Source organism: Colossoma macropomum, unplaced genomic scaffold (genome assembly GCF_904425465.1).
Source record: "Colossoma macropomum unplaced genomic scaffold, Colossoma_macropomum, whole genome shotgun sequence".
Taxonomy (NCBI): Eukaryota; Metazoa; Chordata; class Actinopteri; order Characiformes; family Serrasalmidae; genus Colossoma; species Colossoma macropomum.
This window is the reverse complement of record NW_023494793.1, coordinates 21483639-21503333: the sequence shown is the minus strand read 5'-3', so window position 1 is coordinate 21503333 and position 19695 is coordinate 21483639. Positions and strand designations below refer to the sequence as shown.

The 19695-nt window shown below is 36.8% G+C and overlaps 2 protein-coding genes across 2 annotated transcripts; both read left to right on the top strand.

Annotated features, from left to right (window-relative positions):
* Positions 1-11348: 11348 nt before the first annotated feature.
* On the top strand, positions 11349-14350 carry LOC118812916 (arginine vasopressin). The gene is made up of 3 exons (XM_036578024.1): positions 11349-12033; positions 12635-12839; positions 13967-14350. The coding sequence occupies exons 1-3, from the start codon at positions 11896-11898 to the stop codon at positions 14113-14115; spliced, it is 492 nt and encodes a 163-aa protein (XP_036433917.1). The 5' UTR covers positions 11349-11895; the 3' UTR covers positions 14116-14350.
* Positions 14351-16029: 1679 nt separating this feature from the next.
* ccl27a (chemokine (C-C motif) ligand 27a) lies at positions 16030-18923 on the top strand. The gene is made up of 3 exons (XM_036578023.1): positions 16030-16233; positions 18368-18485; positions 18630-18923. The coding sequence occupies exons 1-3, from the start codon at positions 16170-16172 to the stop codon at positions 18754-18756; spliced, it is 309 nt and encodes a 102-aa protein (XP_036433916.1). The 5' UTR covers positions 16030-16169; the 3' UTR covers positions 18757-18923.
* The last annotated feature ends 772 nt before the right edge of the window (positions 18924-19695 follow it).

The window sequence follows — 19695 nt, the reverse complement described above, 5'->3', positions numbered from 1 at the left end:
ATGAATTAGCATCAGGGGTGCTGGGGCCTCCAGAAAATGCAAAATCAAAGACATTTCCAGAGGTCTTGATCATTTTTTGGTGATCTATTGCCAAAAAATGTAAGTTATGTTTGCTTTTGTAGAGCGTTTTTCTGAATGAAAGCTTCCAAAGCAGGTGCTTACCACTTAGTATGCTTGGGCACTTTTGGTCATGTCTGATCTTGACTGTATTATGTGATAATCATTGCTCAGCTTGCACTTCCCTTAACTTTCTTGACAGTAATCTCTTAGATTTGTCCCCAATTCAAAATGTTAAACAAGGTGTTCCCAGTTCATTAAAAATTGTGATTTATTTTTACATTAAGTCGGCTATTGTATACAGATGATGTCTCAAACCGAATGGTAAAACCATTTCACATGATGACTATTCTTATTAACATTGTCAGCAAAATATGGTAACTGGAACAACATTTTGATGAATTATCTGAACTCCACTGATTCTTCAGATTTCTACCTAAGTAAATGGTTAAGAAATAAGATATTGTTTGACAGCTGTTCTGATCTGTTCTGAGGATAGATTTTGAAAACTTTTTTTTTTATCCATTCATGACTGAGAGGTACATGCAGGACACTGTAAAGCAGTGTAGTACCCAGGGAGAACTGGTGTAACCGACAACATATACGACTGCAATGTGAAAGCTAAGTTACTATGTTGAAGTGGCACAAATCAATTTTTTTGCCGTAATATGATAAATATCTGATGTTTTCAAATCAGATCTGAGCCACTTTCATATGTGGTCTTAGATCAGATACATATCCATTTTGTGATTGTGCAACGTTACTGAGAACACAGATAGGAGTTTTTTTTTTCACTGCGCCCTCAGTGGTAATGTGGTGGCAGCGACTAACCTGAAGTTAGTGCAAGTAATAGCAAAAGCAAAGCATCTGACCTTTTTTTGCCTTCCTCTTGCTTTAGTATCGAACTGCTGAGCACTGTTCAGAGCGAATATTCTTCATAGTAAAAGCTGGTTATTTTACTGTTGTTCATTTATTCATTTATGTGATGTTATTAATTAGGATGTGTGCATGCATGTTATTACAGGACAAAGTGCGTTCATATTAATGACAGATTTAAGTGACCTACACAAATGTGAACTTCACGAGCATAAAGTAAGAAAGATTTAATTTGAGCAAAAAAAAAATAATAATAATTGAGCAATGAGGCCTAAATATTGCCAAGGTGACGGGAATTAAGTCGTTTTGTGGAAATTTGAGGAACACCTCCTATTACATTTTCTTAATGCTATATAAAAATTTTGACAGCTTACCACAGTTGCCAACGTAGACCAGCTCATAGTTATTATCTGAGACCTGATTTTTTTCAAACCAGCTCATTCGCTGCTTACACATGAGAGAAACCTCACTGTCAGTGTCCACTCCATATTCGTCATTCCTAGTTTCCACAGTAAACTTCTCCTCCAGCACCAGTTGTTAGGTCATTTACCACAGCTTGACTAAGATAAAAAGTTATAAAATTATGAAAAACACTTACTCGTAGTTTCTTTGATGTGGTATATCCCAAAAACTAAATTTTAATAAGAAAAATATTTTTCAAGACTACAGGAACATAAAAAAGGGAAACAAAAGAATAAAAATGGAGAAGAATAAACTAAACAGGTTAACACGTTCACACAAACACACATAGTGTCACACATGAAGGCTTAACTAAGACAAATGCTTACATTAGCAGTCTAAAACTAAGAGTCAAGAGAGAGAAAAAGAGAGAGTGGTGGGGGTCAAATCACCCAGAGATGTCATCCCCATCTAACACAGACTTAGCCAAAGCAGTCATAGCTTTATACATATTATCTTTCAGTTAGATAACCTACATATACAACTGCAGATTCATCATTACAAATTATAACTATTACAATGCAGACATGGAAGGGTTCAGAAACAAAACTAAACACTGTGTCATTACTAAGGTCCAGGTCAACAACGATAGTGTCACTCATGAGCATCTTAATTACGTCAGCAAGAGTCACTCTATGTCAGGCCCTAGGCTATGGAAAGGTTCCTGAATGGTCACCTTTCCCCTAGTTTTGTGACAATGGAAAAACCCAGTTCCAGCTCTTGTACCATAGGCCCTCACCATGTCTGGTAGAATAGACTGGAGATGGACATAAAGAAGTCCTTATCTTTTGTCACAGTGTCCTTTTCAAGACCTAAGCAACACGGGCCAAATTGATGTAGCCAGACGACTGGATGGAGCATCTCAAAAACAGCAAGACTTGTGGGGTGTTCCCAGTCAGCAGTGGTCCAAAGAGGGACAAACACGCACTGACAACAGGGTGTTGGGTGCCCAAGGCTTATCAGTGCTGGAGGGCATTAAAGACTATCCCATCTGGTCCAAACTGACAGAAAGGCTATTGTGGCACAAATTGCAGAAGTTTTTAATGATGGAGGGATGTGTTACAACACACAGTTCATCGCACCCTACTGTGTATGGGGCTGTGTAGCTGCAGACTGATCAGAGTGCCCATGATAACCCCTGTCCACCAACAAAAGTGCATTCATTGGGCACTCAAGTATTGGAACTGGTCCTTGGAGCAATGGAAGAAGGTCACTTGGTCTGATGAGTCCCGTTTTCTTTCTTTCTTTTCATGTGGACAGCTGACTAAGTGTGAGCTGAGATGGCACCAGGATGCGCTGTGGAAAAAAATAAGCTGGTGGAGGGAGTGTGATGCTCTGGGCAGTGTTCTGCTGGGAAACCCTGAATCTGGGCATTCATGTGGACGTCAATTTCACATGTGATGCAATTTCACCACTTGACATCATTGTGGACCGGATACGCTCCTTTATGGTATTCTCCAATGACAGTGGCCTCTTTTAGCAGGATAACGTTGTCTGCCAAATTGCAAACATTGTGAAAGGTTTGAGGAACATGATGGAGAGTTTAAGGTGCTGCCCTGGTCTCTAAATTCCTCAGATCTCAATCCAGTCAAGCATCTGTGGGATGTGTTGGAAAAATAGATCAGATCTGTGGCGGCTCCACCTCAAAATTTGCAAGATTAAAGGATCTGCTGCTAATGTCTTGGTGCCAGATACCTCAGGACACCTTTAGAGATTTTATAAAATCCATGCCTCGGCGAGTCGGAGCTGTTTTGGCAGAGAACCAGCAGCGTTTCAGGCAGGTGGTAATAATGTTGTGGCTCGTCAGAGTATATTTATTTTGCTTTTTTTGCGTCTCTATGACTGCCTGTGGTATGTTTTGTGGTGTTTGTTCTGTTGATGGACATCATGGTGCTTGAACGGTGGTTGTTCCTTGAGAAAGTTATTGCGACATTAGTTAAGCACTTGTTTATGCCAATCTCTAAATAATCTTTGTTTTTTGACTTAACCGATGATAAATTGATGAAACGCTTCGCTAGCCATTATGGTGCGCTGCCATTGCTGTTGGCAGTGGCAGAAATTTCCATCGCTGTTTGCTTTAAATATTGTGGCACAGCTGAGTTGCTGTAGGTCAAAATGTAAATGAGTCATTCTACAGAAACGTCCACTTTTTTTTATTTATCCATAGGAGTCACTGGTGTTACTAATCATCATTGGTGTTACACATAAGAAAGGTAACACCAGTGATAGTAACAACAGTGACATTTTTAATGAAAAATGCATTTTACAAAATGGCTTCTACAGAGCATCAAACCACATGTTGTCAATCATGGATTATCCACTAAAATATGTAATTGAATCCATTTGTATTCTATTTTTTCACAGTTACCTAAGAATAAAGTAGGTCATGCCAATGACTTCAACTAAAAGCTTCATATAAAATCATGAGCTAATTGAGAAAATTTCTGATAACTGAAAAAAAATAGTGGACTTACCATGTGGTTTTTTAATAGAGCTTCAGAAAATAGGTAAAAGGAAGCCAAGTGGTGTCATTAGTGTGATTTTTATCTCAAAATAAGATATTTTTGTTACGCAGTAACACCAGTGACACGACTCCTGGGGACCACAACTTTCATTATACGTTTTATAATATTTATTTGGCATTTGTTTTCTCTATGACTAAGAACGAGCACTTCTGTGGGGCTTGGAATTCTATATAATTGATTTAAAAAAACAATATTGCTAAATTGGTGGCTCAAGAAGGTGTAAATGTTAAAATAACGAATTGTTTTATTTTAAAATATAAATAAATTGTAACCCTAACTTTTTCGAGTGTGATATATCTATAAACGCTAGGGACACAAAAATGGAAGTTTCCATAGAAAGGATTGAAGTACTGTTTGGGACAGGCCTTGTAAGTTTTATGTGTTCTTAAAATTATGAGACCTTTTTTTAAATGTATCATAAAATCTCTTAAAGGTTTTACAGAAGGGGTAAAAATTTTATGGAGACGGCGAGTGCTGTGTGGCATTGTTCAGTGCACAGAAGCAAGAGAATGTGAGGAGAGGAGCAGTGACGCAGAGTGAAAGGACCCAAGGCTGAGGGGCCTTTGTGTTAGCATGAACAGTGGTCCCTGACGGCCGAATCACTGCGGGAGGCGATTACACCACAAGCTTTCTTCCCTCTCCTTTCCACATAATAGCCCTCCCCAATAGGAAGGACACGCTGTAGCAAATAGAAGCAAACAGAATAATGCATCCTTCAAGAGTAAAGCAGTGGCTGCACCAAGCACTATGGAAACGGGTCAGATGGTGAGTATTAACCTGGGCACAATGAACAATACAGTGAGTAGTGAGTGCTTTAGTCAGTTACTATTAATTGTTAATTCATACACTTCACCTACTATACACTTGTGCTGTTCTTATATTGTTCTTATAAAGGGCCTATACCATTGAAACCTCCATATATGTAAATTAAGCTGGCATAGCCAGAATGTATTCAAAAGGGTGGCCATGTTAGACCATGTTATACTGGGGTGACAAACCTACATTACACCTATATTATTAAATGCTTATATTAGACCTATATTATTAAAATAATCTTTGTTAACTGGCCAGTCACAGCTGAAATAGTTTTTTTTATAAGATTTGGTGAAAAATATTGTTAGTTTTGTTTTTTGTATCATTTCTGCTGCTGAATGCTGTGTCATTGGTTAGACTCTAAGGCTTGTTATTCAGTAACTATAGGGGCTTCAATGCAAACTGGCTACACTCTTAAAAAGCCGGTTGTTTAAAGGTTCTTTAGTAAAGAAAATGGTTCTTTGTAGAAGAACCATGAACTCTCAAAAAACCTTTTGCATGATTAAAGGGTTCTTTGCAGTGTGAAAGCGTTCTTCAGATTGATGGTGAATATGTTGTATATGGTTCTATATAGCACCAAAAAGCGTTCTTCTATTGTTACAATATCAAGCTTGTAACAATAGGAGAATGCTTTTTGGGGCCACTTAGAACCCTTCTCAAAAAGGTTCTATGAGGAACCATCTACAGCACATTCTCCATCAACCTGAAGAACCCTTTCACACTGCAAGGAACCCTTTAATCATGCAAAGGGTTCTTTGAGAGTTCAAGGTTCTATATAGAGTCCTTTTCATTATTAAAGAACCCTTGAAGAACCAACTTTTTTAAAGAGTCTATTCCTAGGTTATAGAGGTGTGCAGGTAAACTTTGGGCCCACTGGTGGGTCATGACTATTTAAGGTGTTAGATCATATGATCCACAAGACAACATATAACCAAACAAAAATACAGCACTCTATTGATGTAGATATTTATTTAGGTGCCTTTAACTGTTTCCCTAATGTTACCACTATTAGCCACTTTAAGAAAAATTAACAAGATAAATGTTAAAGTTCTGAGCAGCGTTTGCCCATCTGTTTGCACAATAAAGTAGTCTATCTGAGCAATGACAGGTTAATTACTGCCTGATTACTGAGTGAAAGCATTGTGTACCTATTCTGATGGCAGATTTGAACTGTAAACATTCACAAACGAGTAGGTAAGAAAACAATTTTCTGGTGACTGCTTTACCGATGATAGCTGACTGCATAACTGGGGTGGCCAGGAGAGTGCCCATACAACATGTCATACATCATGGTCACCCCTTGGCCCCGCCCCTGTGCAAAAACAGCCTGTTTCGAATTTATTGTTTTTGTGATGTCATCAAAAGCAGTGCAGTTACATATATCCACCTTCTCAGCATCCAACATAGAAGGTGTGTTTTACCCCATACTGTTTTTGAATGAGTCACAGTACAGGGCAGCCAATAAGAACAGAGATCATTTCCATATAAGTCCTAAAGGAACTGTAACAAAAGAGCCTGTTTAATACTTAGAATAAAGAAAGGTTTGAAAATGGTAAAGAAAAAATCAATTCTGACTGTTTTTGGTACATAAAAGCACCCAGACGTCATAAGTGGAGTTCAGAGGAAAAAATAAAATGCAAGAAACATGTAGGCATTGGGCCCTATTAGAGCAAACTTGTGTTAAAAACATATTATATAACAAATTAAATGAAGTTAAATATTTCAAAGCACACAAACTCTTTGCCATTCGATCACACAACAAACTTTGATCACACAAAGACAAATTTCTATAGGTCACAAAAGAAAGGACATTTTACATTTTTAATATTTCATAAACGATTGAATAATAATTAGAATGTCTTCATCATAGTTTCACAAATAAAACATGACTTTTCAGTTTATCCTCTACCCTTCTAGTTTCTATTTATTCAGATGCTTTATGCCCCACACAGTCTAATCTAATCTAACACAGTCTAATCTAATTTAGTTTTCAGTTTTGTTCCTTTTGAGGTTTGGGGAAAATAACTTTGGGCCAAAGTTCAAAACTTGTAACATTTAATATTTCCCAATTAGTTAATTTATCAACACTTTTGAAATAAAGACGTGGCAACCTTTGAAATAGACAAATTAAAAATGTATGCAATTGATCTACAAAATTCTATAAATATTATTTATCTGCATGGCATGCTAAATTGCCCCTAGGTGTGAGTGTGTGTGTGTGGATGTATATGTTTGTCTGCCCTGTGATGGACTGGCGACCTATCCAGGGTGTATCCTGCCTTCCGCCCAATGACTGCTGGGATAGGCTCCAGCTCCTGACCCGGAAGGATAAGCAGTTTAGAAAACGTGTGTGGTGTGTGTGTGTTTGTGTGTATTTATCTGCATGATAATTATGATGCACAAATATTTATGGACATAGTTTGAGGCTGTTTTGTGTGAATGACTTAATGGATTTGTACTTTCTAATCTGTATATTAAGAGTATATAAATATACTCATTTGTATTTTAAGAGCACCATATACTCCCTTATAGTTTTAGTCAAGTTTATTTCTAGAGCACATTTAAAAACAGCCTAAGCTGGCCCAAGTGCTGTACAGCTAATCAAAGTAAAAACGTTTATAAACAAACAGCAGCAAATTTGATCATAGAAACACTTACTAACAGTGCTGCTTGAAGAACATGTTTGAACAAAAATTGCCCAATTAAAATGTAAAAACAATAAAACATAAGAAAACATGAAGTAATACATAAAACTTAAAAAAATTAAAAACTCACTGAATTAACATGTATTGCAAGACCATATATGGATCATTCCACCGAATTGGTTCAGAGTCAGAGTTGAAAACATTTCGGACTTTTAACTGACTTGGACTTAAATTCTTTTGCTTTGACAGACCCTACAAGTTAATTATGTTTTTTTTTTATTAAAATCAATGATTGAATTTTCCATTTCATCACTACCAAAACAATCATAACACTACCAAATGTTTTGGTAGTGACTGTTACAGTAATGACAATTTTACCTAATTTTGAGTCAGAACTCAAGAATGCTAGCCAGTACGTGACGAGCAAACACAGCTATACACACATACTAATTTTCAATTAAACAAAAAAAGTTTCCTTAATTGCTTAATTGAAAATGTGTGTTTTGGTAGTGACAGTTCTTAAGGTTGCACAGTAATTTTCAGACTTTGGGACACATTTACTTTACTTACCATGTGGCCATATGGGACAGTCTCACTTCCTGCTCTAAAATGCAGGGGTGTGGCTAAAATAGGGCTCTGTCTATGGACTAAAACTCTGTGTTTTGGTAGTGACATGAAAAGGAAAAGATCTAAATCTTTCAACTTCACTTCAGATAAGCATGATCTTAAAAGTTTTTTAAAAAAGTATTATTTGCATTTAACTTGAAATGTAGGTGTTAGGAAGCAGCCAAAAGAAAGTAGCCTATAAATGATGATTTTGTATATATTTAACTTAGTGCTATCTCATTTAAAGCCTTGATAGAAATTAAGGTAATTTGGTAGAAAGGTCCATATGTTTACAGCATCGTAATTCCGTAGTAGCTTGTAATATTTGTGATTTGCATAAACACAGCTGACTTTGACTACATGCCGTGATTTCAAATGCCGTAGTGTGGTAGGAGCACAATAGCCAAAGCACAGTTATGGACATGACTAATGTGAGTAGCCTGAACATGACGAATCACAGGCATTTGTGCCAGTATGATGAGTAGCGGGAATTGCTGGAAGCAACATACCTCCAAAATGAATACCATGTCATTAACTGAACCAACAGAGTTACACATGACTTTTGCACTACTTTAAAGGGGTTGATACCAATTCCTGTCTTGTTGTGTCATGAGCCGAAAGCAGGTTTGGACAAACTACTCCTGAAATGTGGTAATTATCCATAAGAGCTCTTTCTACTGGAAAGAGTGACCTTTTTTATCCTCTTAGTTTTACTCACCTAGACGATATGGAATAGAAAGTGGATGCTTATCCTCTAAAGCTCTCTTGTCTGATAAGAATACTAGAAGTACTTCAGTTAAAAGGAGCAGAAAGCAACAAGGAGCTCAGAATCATATAAAAACAACTTTTCCTTGCTTTTTTAAATTAAAAGTTTGATGTGTTACACTGAAAATGTTGGTTTGTCAGTACAACCTAAAAAAGTTACTTCCTGTGGTAATAAGCAGTGGCTTTATTCAACTCAAATACGTTAAGTGAAACAATGCAAAGCAAGACAAATAGATTAGATGATCAATATTTTACATCAATTTAAACTTCAAATCAGCTTTAGTTCCACTTTTTATAGGGTAAAGTTTTCAAACGTACCGTTCACTCTACAGTCCATGCAGTCCATATATGAACACTAAGCTGCTAATATAGCCTGTTTGAATTCATTGACTCATATAAGTCATATATTTGCCTATTCAGTCCACAATAATTTAGCCCAGCCCATTTACAATGAAGTTATAAGGGGTGTTTCAGCCTAGACTGCTTTTTGGATGAGGTACAATACATGGCAGCCAATCAGAACAGACTTCATAAACATAAATCAGTCTTAAAGGCACAGATACTAAAACACCTTCTTTCCCTACTTCTATATCTAAATGAATAAAGAGAGGTTGGAAAATGATCAAATAAAAATGAATGAACATCTTAATTGGACCTCAGGAGAAAAAAATAAAATGTGAGAACGATGTAAGAAATGAGCCTTTTAAATACAAAGGTGCCCCTTCATTGCCCCCTTTTTCAACAGTTTGCGCAAATGAGTCTTTTTTAATTTAAAAGTTGTAAAGCCAATACTCCTCTCGAAATGAAACGAACACATCAAATTCACAGTCTGCCATACACATTTAGCATCTGTGCGTTTAGTGAGTCATGCATCCCTTGTGGGCAAACGTTTTACGGCTCTGCATTGATAAATCATCAGCAGTTGAAGTGTTTGAACCTGTGTCATAATGGAAAGTCAGCATAATTAATATAATCGGTGTCAGAACGTTATGGCACGATTCGTCCTGTTTAAATTTGACATGCAGAACACAATAAAAAAGTAACACAAATAGCAAAACACACCATAATCACTGAAATCAAATTAAACATGGAAAAAGAAAGGTCATAAATCATCTAAAATAATTTCATATGAAAGAAGTTTCAGATCTCTTTTTGCATCAGGCGTTTTACGTATTTTTTGCTCTTGTTGTCACCTTACATGTCCACGAATGATTGTAAGACATTATTCCAAATTAGTGCTTATGCTGTTTTGAATGCAGAGCAGGCATTTCCGTTGTTTTCTTCCAGGACGTGTGTTGTGCAGATGAATAAGATATTTCTGATTCTGAGTGTGCGACCTTTCTCCTCACTCCGCCTTTCACAGTCCTCTCCACTGCCATTAACCCGTCCCCTGCCGTGCACTGTTCTGTTTGGTTTCAGCTGGATAACAACATTTTCTCCTTCTAAACACTTTTGTATTTAGACACTTTTGTACAATAAGGAAAAATGACACATAAGCTATACTTTCCATGAACATATAACATTACCTATTAGAATTGCTTTGGTTAAATGCCATTTCCATTGTTTTATCCACTGTTAATTTTGGATTGTCTTTTGCCAAAAATCAATAATCATGTTTAAATTAATTAATTGATTTAAATGTAATGATGAGCAAAATCTCACTTTTTAGAAAAATGGTTTGTTTGATTTGAAAAAAGTTTTCAGATTTGTGCTCAGGCAAGTTCAGAGAAAATATAGACCGAAGAGAAGGTAAATTTTCAGATATTCAGATTATTAAGTTCTGATTTCAGAACTTGTATTAATGTTTTAATTTTGGACCATTTCTGTTTGCCCATTATTCATTGACAGCTGGCGTTTTGTAGTGTAGTGTAAAATGATAATAGAAATCTAATAATAATAATAATAAATGGAGTTACAAGGTTTCAATCACATATAATACTGTGCAAAAGTCAGAGATCACCCTTTCTTTAATCTAATTTCCAGTCAAAACATATACATTTTTCAGCGCCAGGAGAAAAAATGCTTTTTCAGTCTTAGATGTTGGTTGCATTTTCTCCTTCTTATGACCCAAGCAGTCCCAACTACGATTTAAAATTTATCAGCCCATAACACTGCATCTCAGATGCCCAGTTTTGTTGTTCTAGTGCAAATTTTCTTCTTTTTTTCTATTCCCTTTTCTCTGTAACAGCTTTTTGACAGCTACACATTCTTACAGACCTATAGTGTTGAGTTGTCATCTCACAGTGGAAGGATGGACAGAAACACCTGTGGATTTTTTCAGATCTGAAGCAAGAGTGGAGCTTCGTTTTCTCCTCTCTCTCAAAGATGAAAACTGTACATACTGTTTATATGATGGTGACAGTTTTGGTGGTCCAGCAGGTCTTGCACAGTTGTTAGGAGTCCCATATTCTCTTTATCTTAAATCTAAATATTGTAAGTCTTTATATATATATGTTTTTACATTCTTTTTTCCTTTGACATTTGAATTGCCGTCTAGTAATTAAAAAAATGAAGGACGGTCTCTGATGTTTGCTCAGTACTTTACATGACAACGACAAGACGTTTCTATATATTTCAGTAGAAAATAGCAGTTAGCTCTTGGATACTTATTTTCTATTCTCTGTCGTTTTCCTTCCACTGTTGTTCTCCAAAAGCAACACAAGACACTGAAAGGAACAACAACATATTTTCAGCCCTATAAGCCCTCAAGGTTAAACCACTCTTCTGCTCTTCTTCAAATTCTCTTTCATTTCATTTTCACAAAGGACTGGACAATGGATAGAAAGTGACCTTGAGGAATGGATGAAATCTATTGTTGTAGTGAATGGATGTTGTATTGCTTTGTATTATCTTTTATTACAATTCATTATTATTATTTGCACTTTTATTAGTTGGACACTTTTTCAGAAAAACAAAACAAAAGCTATAAATTGTCATTGAAGCTGTCCGTCATAATAAAGTGTCCTTCAGGTCACTGCTGAGTGACAGATTAACAGATGCCATTTCTAGAAATCCCAGGTGGGAGGAGATGCCTGAAATCTTCTGACGTGTGAGCTAACACTGATGTGAAGAACAGATCGGTGTATAAAAAGAGTGGCCGCTGGACACTGCTCGGTGTGAACAGGCACAGGTGCGCTGACCACTGGAAAATGACCATGTCTGACTCTTCGCTCGCAGTGTGTGTCCTTTGTCTCCTGGCGCTGTCCGCGCTCTCCTCAGCCTGTTACATCCAGAACTGCCCGCGGGGAGGAAAACGCTCCTTTCCGGACACGGCTGCGGTCAGACAGGTGAGTAACTGAACAGCTCTAATGTTTTAGACCGAGGAACAGAGTTCTCACATCTGCACTCACTTTGCTTTAGATGTAGACTGAGGCAAGTTACATCTTATTCAGGTGAAATATGTCTATGTGTTTAAGCCATTTAAGCCATGATAACAGATGTCAAAGGGGATTGTTATTATATTTGAATGTAATAATTTATTAACATAGAGCATCTCATGTTGTCTTATGTTCATTTTAATCAGTAAGTTACATGCTTTTACATGTAATATCAGTGCTTTCATAAACATTTGAGTCAACAGACTCTCATCAGTAAAACTTTTCGATGTGCAGTCGTTTCGTTACTTTTCCCATATGTAGCTGTTTTTTGACCTTAAACGTTAGACACATTAGCATCTAGTTGAATAATAATAACAATAGTTAGTCATAGGACCCTTTAACTGACAAGGGGTCTTGAACTAGGAGGAATGTGATCAAGCTAACTTGCCTAATTCAGTAGATAAGTGGCTTAGTGGAAAACTTCACAATTCTGAAGATACATTTCTACTGGCTAAGTTAATATCTTAATGTATATGCAATATATGCATGTAACATCTTCTTTCTCCTGCAGTGTATGGCGTGTGGTCCTGAAGACAGGGGCCGCTGCTTTGGCCCCAGTATTTGCTGCGCTGCAGGACTGGGCTGCTATGTGGGCTCTCCAGAGGCAGCAGGCTGTGTGGAGGAGAACTACCTGCCCAGTCCGTGTGAGAGCGGAGGAAGAGCATGTGGATCTGAGGGAGGACGCTGCGCTGCACCGGGAATCTGCTGCGACTCAGGTCAGGTTCATCCCATTCTTCAATGGAAAGGGACCACCATAAGACCATATAGTAGTGGTATGTTAGAGTTTGTTGCACTGGTGTGAGCAGATTTGGGCAGAATACTTTGAAAAAGTTATGATATATGAAAGAATAGTGTATTCAAAACATAAGACATTTAGAATACATCTTAATAAAGCACATGGTTAAAAACTCTGCTGTTGTGAATGTCATGTTGTTTCTCCCAGTTACTGGATGGTAGTTTTCTTCCCAATACTGGTTGCCTAATGTGGATAAATGAAAATGTTAAAACATCCTCTACAGCGGAAAAACTTGAATAATTTAAAAAATATTAGCATTTTCGCACTAATTTGTGCACTGATTTTAGTGCACATTCTCTGTGTATTTGTTTAACATATTGAAGAAAAAAAAACATAAAATATAAAATGTGCCCTAATTTGCATAATAGTTTAATACACCAAATAATTAGTAATTGTGCATTAAAATGTGCAGAAGTGTGTTCACTGTAAAGGACGTTCACTTATTTTCAGCAAAACCAAACACATGCATTTAATTGTATATACACACACAATTAGGCCTTTTATTTAATAACCAATTAGCACAATGTGTCCCACTTTGTCTGAAAACTATATATATAGTATATATGAATAATATATTCAGTATATTCAGCTAAAGAGAGACAGTACTTAAACCCACTTTGTTAAATAATTAAATATATGATTATGTTTAAACATGTAGCATGTATATGTATTGTGACCTGCGAAGGACTGGCGACCTAGGGTGTATCCTGCCTTCTGCCCAATGACAGCTGGGATAGGCTCCAGCACCCCACAGTGACCCAGAAGGATAAGCGGTTTAGATGGTGTGTGTGTGTGTGTGTGTGTGTGTGTGTGTGTGTGTATGTATTGTCTAAATATAAGTTAGACAATACACAAACATATTGTGAAATACATTTTGTTCTACTTTTGCTAATGTCACTGTACAAAAAAATTTAATAAATGAAATCCTTTCTAAAGGATTAGTAGGACACAATACTGATCCAGTACTATGTACCAATGTATCTGAAGGTCTAAAGGTGTGCATATTTCAGATTTGGCCAGATTTGACGTATTTCTCTTCTTGTGCAGAGAGCTGTGTTCTGGATCCAGACTGTTCAGAAGACAGCAGGTATCAGCGCCCTGTGGATGAAAGCACCACCGGACTGAGCAGCACCTCAACTGGGGACATTCTGTTACGTCTCCTCAACCTGGCTACCAGAGGACAGAGACAGTTTTGAAAGTCCAGACGTTCCTGTTTGTTTACTTGGCTCATAGCCCCCTACCCTCAGATCCCACCCTCCCTCAAAAAAGAAATTCAGTTAAGTAGCACATGCCCTCTTTCTAAATGATCTGGTGTGTTACTTTACCACTCCACCTTTAATTATGATGCCTCAAAAACATGATGACCTTCACAGTCCGTCACAGGAACCAGTGTGTAAATATGCAGTAAATAAAGCTTTTCTTGCACTACAACATGTCTTCTGAAACCAAGAAGGAGGAATGACATTGAATAAGTGTGCAGCTCTCCTTCTGCCTTTTCTCTGATACTCTCCTTTCTTTAGCTGCCTTTCTTTTTCTTTTCTTTGCGTGTTTGGCTTGCGGTGCTTTCTCACCAAATGTTACTCAACATTTATTGTTCCAAGAACGAGATTAACCGCTGATGGTACTGAATCACTATCATGCTATGCTTCTCTCAGGCAATTATGCCTGTCAGCGAGTTAATACCCACTCCTGTTTTTATTAACGCGATACTGATGCTCTGATAGAACCCTCTATTCTCCCTTTTGTCCTTGCCAGTTCCTGTGAGACAGGTTTAACTCCGTTTTTTCATGGTAAATAAACTCTTAAGCAGATTTTATTCGTGACGCACTTAGAGACTAAGAGGTCCCGTATGCATTGGGATAAACATCTAAAATTAAAAGGATGCAAAATCTTTCTTCAGTTTTTAAGGATTGCTGCTTACCTGAAGGTAGTTTTTCATGTTCTGTCATGCACGTCACAGTTTCAGTCTTGTCAAATACTCTCAATGATGGGTGAGTCAACATAAAAAAAAAACCTTAATCACTTACTGGAAATGATGAGGATGTGAAGCAGTCTCTGAGAAAATGTTTTCCACTTTACAGTCTTAAAATTATGCCACTTTTATTTCTCTATTGAATAATATTTATATACATATTGAATAGTATTTGAGTCTAGACCTGTTGACAGATCAAAAATACAGAGTACTCATTAGTGAAATGTTAGCCATAATAGCCATAAAGGGGCTTTTTAATGCAGTTCGACTCATTTGAAGCTACTTCATGATAAGCTTCATGGCAGGACCTGGGGGCAGACCTGATGTCATAGAGTCATGGCGATGCCCCACTAAGCCCACTACTTTATGAACATGCATATATAGTGGCAGGTGGCATATGCTACCATCAAGTCCACCTCAGAAGTTCCTACTTATGACTTTGGAGGTCATAAGTATGACAGGGTTAAGTGTTTAAGTAGTGTGGATAAGAAGAAGTCCTTAAAAAAGGCAGTGTGGCTGCTGAGTAACTTGCTTACTAGTTTCCCGCTGTGGTGGTGTTTGTGTGCGTTCATCTCACAAAAACATTATTTCTGACATCAAGGCAGCAAAAAAACAAAAAAAACAAAAAAACAAAGTGGAATTAAACTGCTTGCTGTGTGCATCCAGTATGAATGGCTACACTGATTAACATAGTAAGTTTGCACTCTGTATTGGCTGCATTTGCTGTATGTTGTAGAAAGATAAATTAGCAGACAGATTTCCTAAATGGGTAAACTTTTGGTGATTTGCTGTAAATATGGCTTATTTATTGAAAGTGCATTACAATATAAAATAAAGATGCACACCTCAAATAAACAAAGAAACAACAACAAAAACAAGTAAAAATACAAAAAAAATACAAGAATAATGCATTTAAATCTGGAACGATGATTAAACAAACATTTTAAAATAATGCTTCCTTTAACCTATAAATTGATCGATTTCTGGTCGTTCTTTAGTAAACTTTTGGAGAGTCACTTTCGCTTTTGTCTGAAAAATGCTTTGTGAGAAGCTTTCTTTGATTTTCAGTCCTTTTCATACCTGTTGAAACACATCATTGAGGGGAAGTTTTCTACTATTCTCTGACGCTGTTTGATAGCTGTGTGAGGTTTTTTATTTGTCCGCAGGCTTTTAATATAAGCAGGCAAGCCAGAGGATGAAAGCTGGGCGTTACCAGGTGTGTGCAGGTTATAACATTGACTTTTCCCTCGTCTGTACACTTTCACTCTACTTCTCACCATGGAGCTCAGAGTTACAGCCCTGCTGCTTGTCGTGTGTGCCATCATCTTTACCACCACTGAGGGTAAGAAAACATTCTGTGACGAGAAGAGAAACATTGCTTATATTTGTAACAGCTTTTTAATATTACTTTTTGTGGCTCAGTAATGAAATGCTAAAAGAATAGTTATTAATTATCAACACTTATTCTAACAAAAGGGATGTAGAAGTTACTTGTGTACAAGTACAAATCTGTACATAATTTCACTTTTTCCTCTTTTTCCTGATTTAACTCAAAAATTTCCATTATACATAATATTAGCATAATGTTTTGAGTAGAATCTTTGAAATATTTATATGAATTCGAGAATTTCTTGTGCTTTAATCAGAGTACACATTCAAGCTCACCTGAACTTCATGTGCAAAAGCAACACGTGCTTCAATGGAAAGGATAAGACCTGAAAGACATCTGACTTTCTTGAACAAAGAAAGGCCTTATCATGGTCCACGTCACAAATTGGCTTTCAAATGCGGAGTGACCTACAAATTTTTTCAATAAGTTGGATTTTTCTTTTTTCAAAATTCTAAAGCTTTTTGTTTATCTCCAGGTTTAAATGAAAAAAAAAAAGCTCAGATTTTCAGTGTGGTCTTAGACCTTTGTGCCCCACTGTATACAGTCAAATACAAACATTTAATTACATGTTCAGATTATGTGTTGGTTTTGTAAGTGAAATTAAGTTAACACATCCTCTACAGGGAGCAAACTTAAATACTCAAATTTTAGTGCACAGATTCTGTTTATTTGCCGAGTTTAACATTTTGGAAAACAATGAAATGTAAAATATAAAGTGAGCCATAACGTTCGCGCCGGCCACATTTTATGTATTCAGCACATAAACAGTGATTGTACATTAAAATGTGAGGAAGTGTGTTCTCCGTAGAGAATGTGTTGTTTTTATTTCAACAAAAGATGTAATTTGATCAGGGGTGCCCAAACTTTTGCATACGACTGTATTACAGCAACGCAGGTCTTGCCAAAGGTAAGAACTATAAAGCGAAAAAACAAAACTGTATTATGATATAATGTGGAGTTAAATTGTGTTTATTCATGTGAAAATGATCTGTGTTTAAATCAAGCCAATTTAATGCATTGCTTTTACAGCGTACTCATACAAATGTACTTTGCCAGTTTGTGTCTTATGTAAGTGTTGTTTAAGAATGTTTTCATGCATATTCTTACATTGGGACGATATACACCTCTAGTCCATCTCTACAGCCATGCACAGCAGGCTAAGTGTGCTTCAGGTCAGTGGTTAATGAGTGCAGCGCTGAACTTAGTATAAGAGGGCGTGCCCTCCAACTTACTGGTAGTTGTGGTTGTTGAATGATGGACATATGTTTTGACATGCCTTGCCTGGAGGCACCGTGCTGCATCCGAACATTGTACAGGAATTCAAGTTGTCAGTTGTTAAGTCACGCCTCAGTTAAATACAGCCCTTTCATTAAATGTACGTCAAGCCATCAAGTTTCAAATCAGTTTCAGGTTAAATGCTCACGTTCACTCATGGAGTAAGTAAAAGTCCTCCCACGATTTTGAATCAAGATCAACTTGAATTTGCTAATTTGCTCAAGCTCATACCGTGTTTCTTCTAAAATCAATTAATATGTATTAAAAGGGAGTTTGCTCCACATTTGCTGCAGTAACTGCCTCTACTCTTCTGGGAAGACTTTACACTAGATGTCAGAACATTGCTGTGAGGATTTGATTGCATTTAACTACAAGAGCATTAGTGAGGTCAGGTACTGATGTTGAATGTTGGTTCTAGATTACAAATGCTGTTTCAACTTTCCCAAAGTTACTGGATGGAGCTCCATCACTCCAGAGAACACATTTCCACTGCTCCACAGCCCAGCGCTGGAGAGCTCTATACTCCTCTAGCTGACGCATGGCATTGAGCCTGGTGACCTTAGACTCGTGTGGCTTTTTCATACCGTCCCATTTTATTGTTAATGCTTTTCTATGGAGCTTATACAAACTGTTTGCTCAACTGAACACCTGTGTCAGCAATGGGTGCTTTAACCTTTAATCAGCTGAATTCACTAACTGAAAGGTGCATTTGGACACTTTTGAACAGAACTGTGTATAAAATCATGGCAGGGCTTTTACCTTTTGAAGCTGTACACATATGAATAAATTCTGCTGCATTGTTTTCTAACAGGAGGCATCCCACAGTGCTGTGTGAGAGTTTCAAGCAACATTCCCTGCAAAACTTTGCACAAAGTTGAGAAATATGAGGTACAGGAAGCATCTGGCTCCTGTGACACTGTTGCCTTGAGGTTAGTGTATGAAGTACTTTTCACCTTATTACAAAACCAACATAACTTTCTTATCTGATTTGTTTGTTTGTTTGTTTGTTTGTTTTTAGTCTTGATTTGGTGGTGCAGCTTTTATAGTTACACTTTTTTTGCTCTTCTTTCCAGACTGCATATGAAAAGCAAGATATACTGCGCAGATCCTAGATACGATAAAGTCCTGAATATTCCCAAAAAGAGCCAGCGCAAGTGGGTCCGGGATTGCAAAAAAATGATAAAAAAATTAATGCTGTGAAACACTTTCATATCCAAACAATGACTCAGCAGCAGCATGTATTTTCTTTTTAAAGTAGTCTTTACATAGGATGCATCAAATGTGATGTTTTGTACTGGACAACTTGTTCTTTACCAGTTGTGCTTGTTTCCTGATTTTTAATAAAATATACACGATATTACCCATAACTGATTGTCATTAATAGTCATTAAGCATCTCAAAGTTAGCTTTAATGATAAAATGTTGAGGTCTGTGTTTCAGTATTCAGGAGTTCATCTTCAGATGTTTCTCTATATAGACTGAAGTCCTATTAATAATAGTATTATTATTATTATTATTATTATCTTATAAACATAATAATGACAAAATAAAAGAAACACCAGGCAAAATTTGCATACTGCAATAACTAGACGTTGGTACAATGAGGAGTGTTTATCACGAGAAAAGCTCCCATTCTTCTTAGAATGTCATTACCTGTATTAAAAATCTAGCCAAAAATGGGCAGTTCTTCAAGAAGTGTTCCTCAATCATGTTTAACAGTCTGGAACAATCAATCCATCTTCCCCAAACACAGACCAGGTAATTATGTGGAACAAGTAACGACTTGCAGTTCTGTAACATTCAATAAGCGGCCCTATGATAAATAGATGTTTTGTGAGTTTATTGCAGCTTGGACTGAGAAAGGGGAATTCCACATATTTTTACATCTGCAAAATTCATTCTTTCAGACATAAACAAAGTTATTCAGAAGAGTTTGAAGTGAAATGGTGCATTGTAGAGAAACTTACCAAATCACATTTCTTTATAATGGTGGTGATAAGAATCAGGGGTTGAATAATGTCTACATGCAAATATAGCCATTTTATTTACTATCAAAAACCATCAATGAATTACATACATATGTATGTATTTATATGGTGATGGTAAAATAGTGGTAAATCTGAATAATTTTTATTCTTT

What these genes read in the sequence shown, in the direction of transcription:
- LOC118812916 (XM_036578024.1), top strand. Translation starts at nt 11,896, where the DNA reads ATGACCATGTCTGACTCTTCGCTCGCAGTGTGTGTCCTTTGTCTCCTG. An exon ending in ACACGGCTGCGGTCAGACAG is followed by an intron (nt 12,034 to 12,634) that starts GTGAGTAACTGA and finishes TTTCTCCTGCAG; the next exon opens with TGTATGGCGTGTGGTCCTGA. An exon ending in GGGAATCTGCTGCGACTCAG is followed by an intron (nt 12,840 to 13,966) that starts GTCAGGTTCATC and finishes CTTCTTGTGCAG; the next exon opens with AGAGCTGTGTTCTGGATCCA.
- ccl27a (XM_036578023.1), top strand. Translation starts at nt 16,170, where the DNA reads ATGGAGCTCAGAGTTACAGCCCTGCTGCTTGTCGTGTGTGCCATCATC. An exon ending in CATCTTTACCACCACTGAGG is followed by an intron (nt 16,234 to 18,367) that starts GTAAGAAAACAT and finishes GTTTTCTAACAG; the next exon opens with GAGGCATCCCACAGTGCTGT. An exon ending in TGTGACACTGTTGCCTTGAG is followed by an intron (nt 18,486 to 18,629) that starts GTTAGTGTATGA and finishes TCTTCTTTCCAG; the next exon opens with ACTGCATATGAAAAGCAAGA.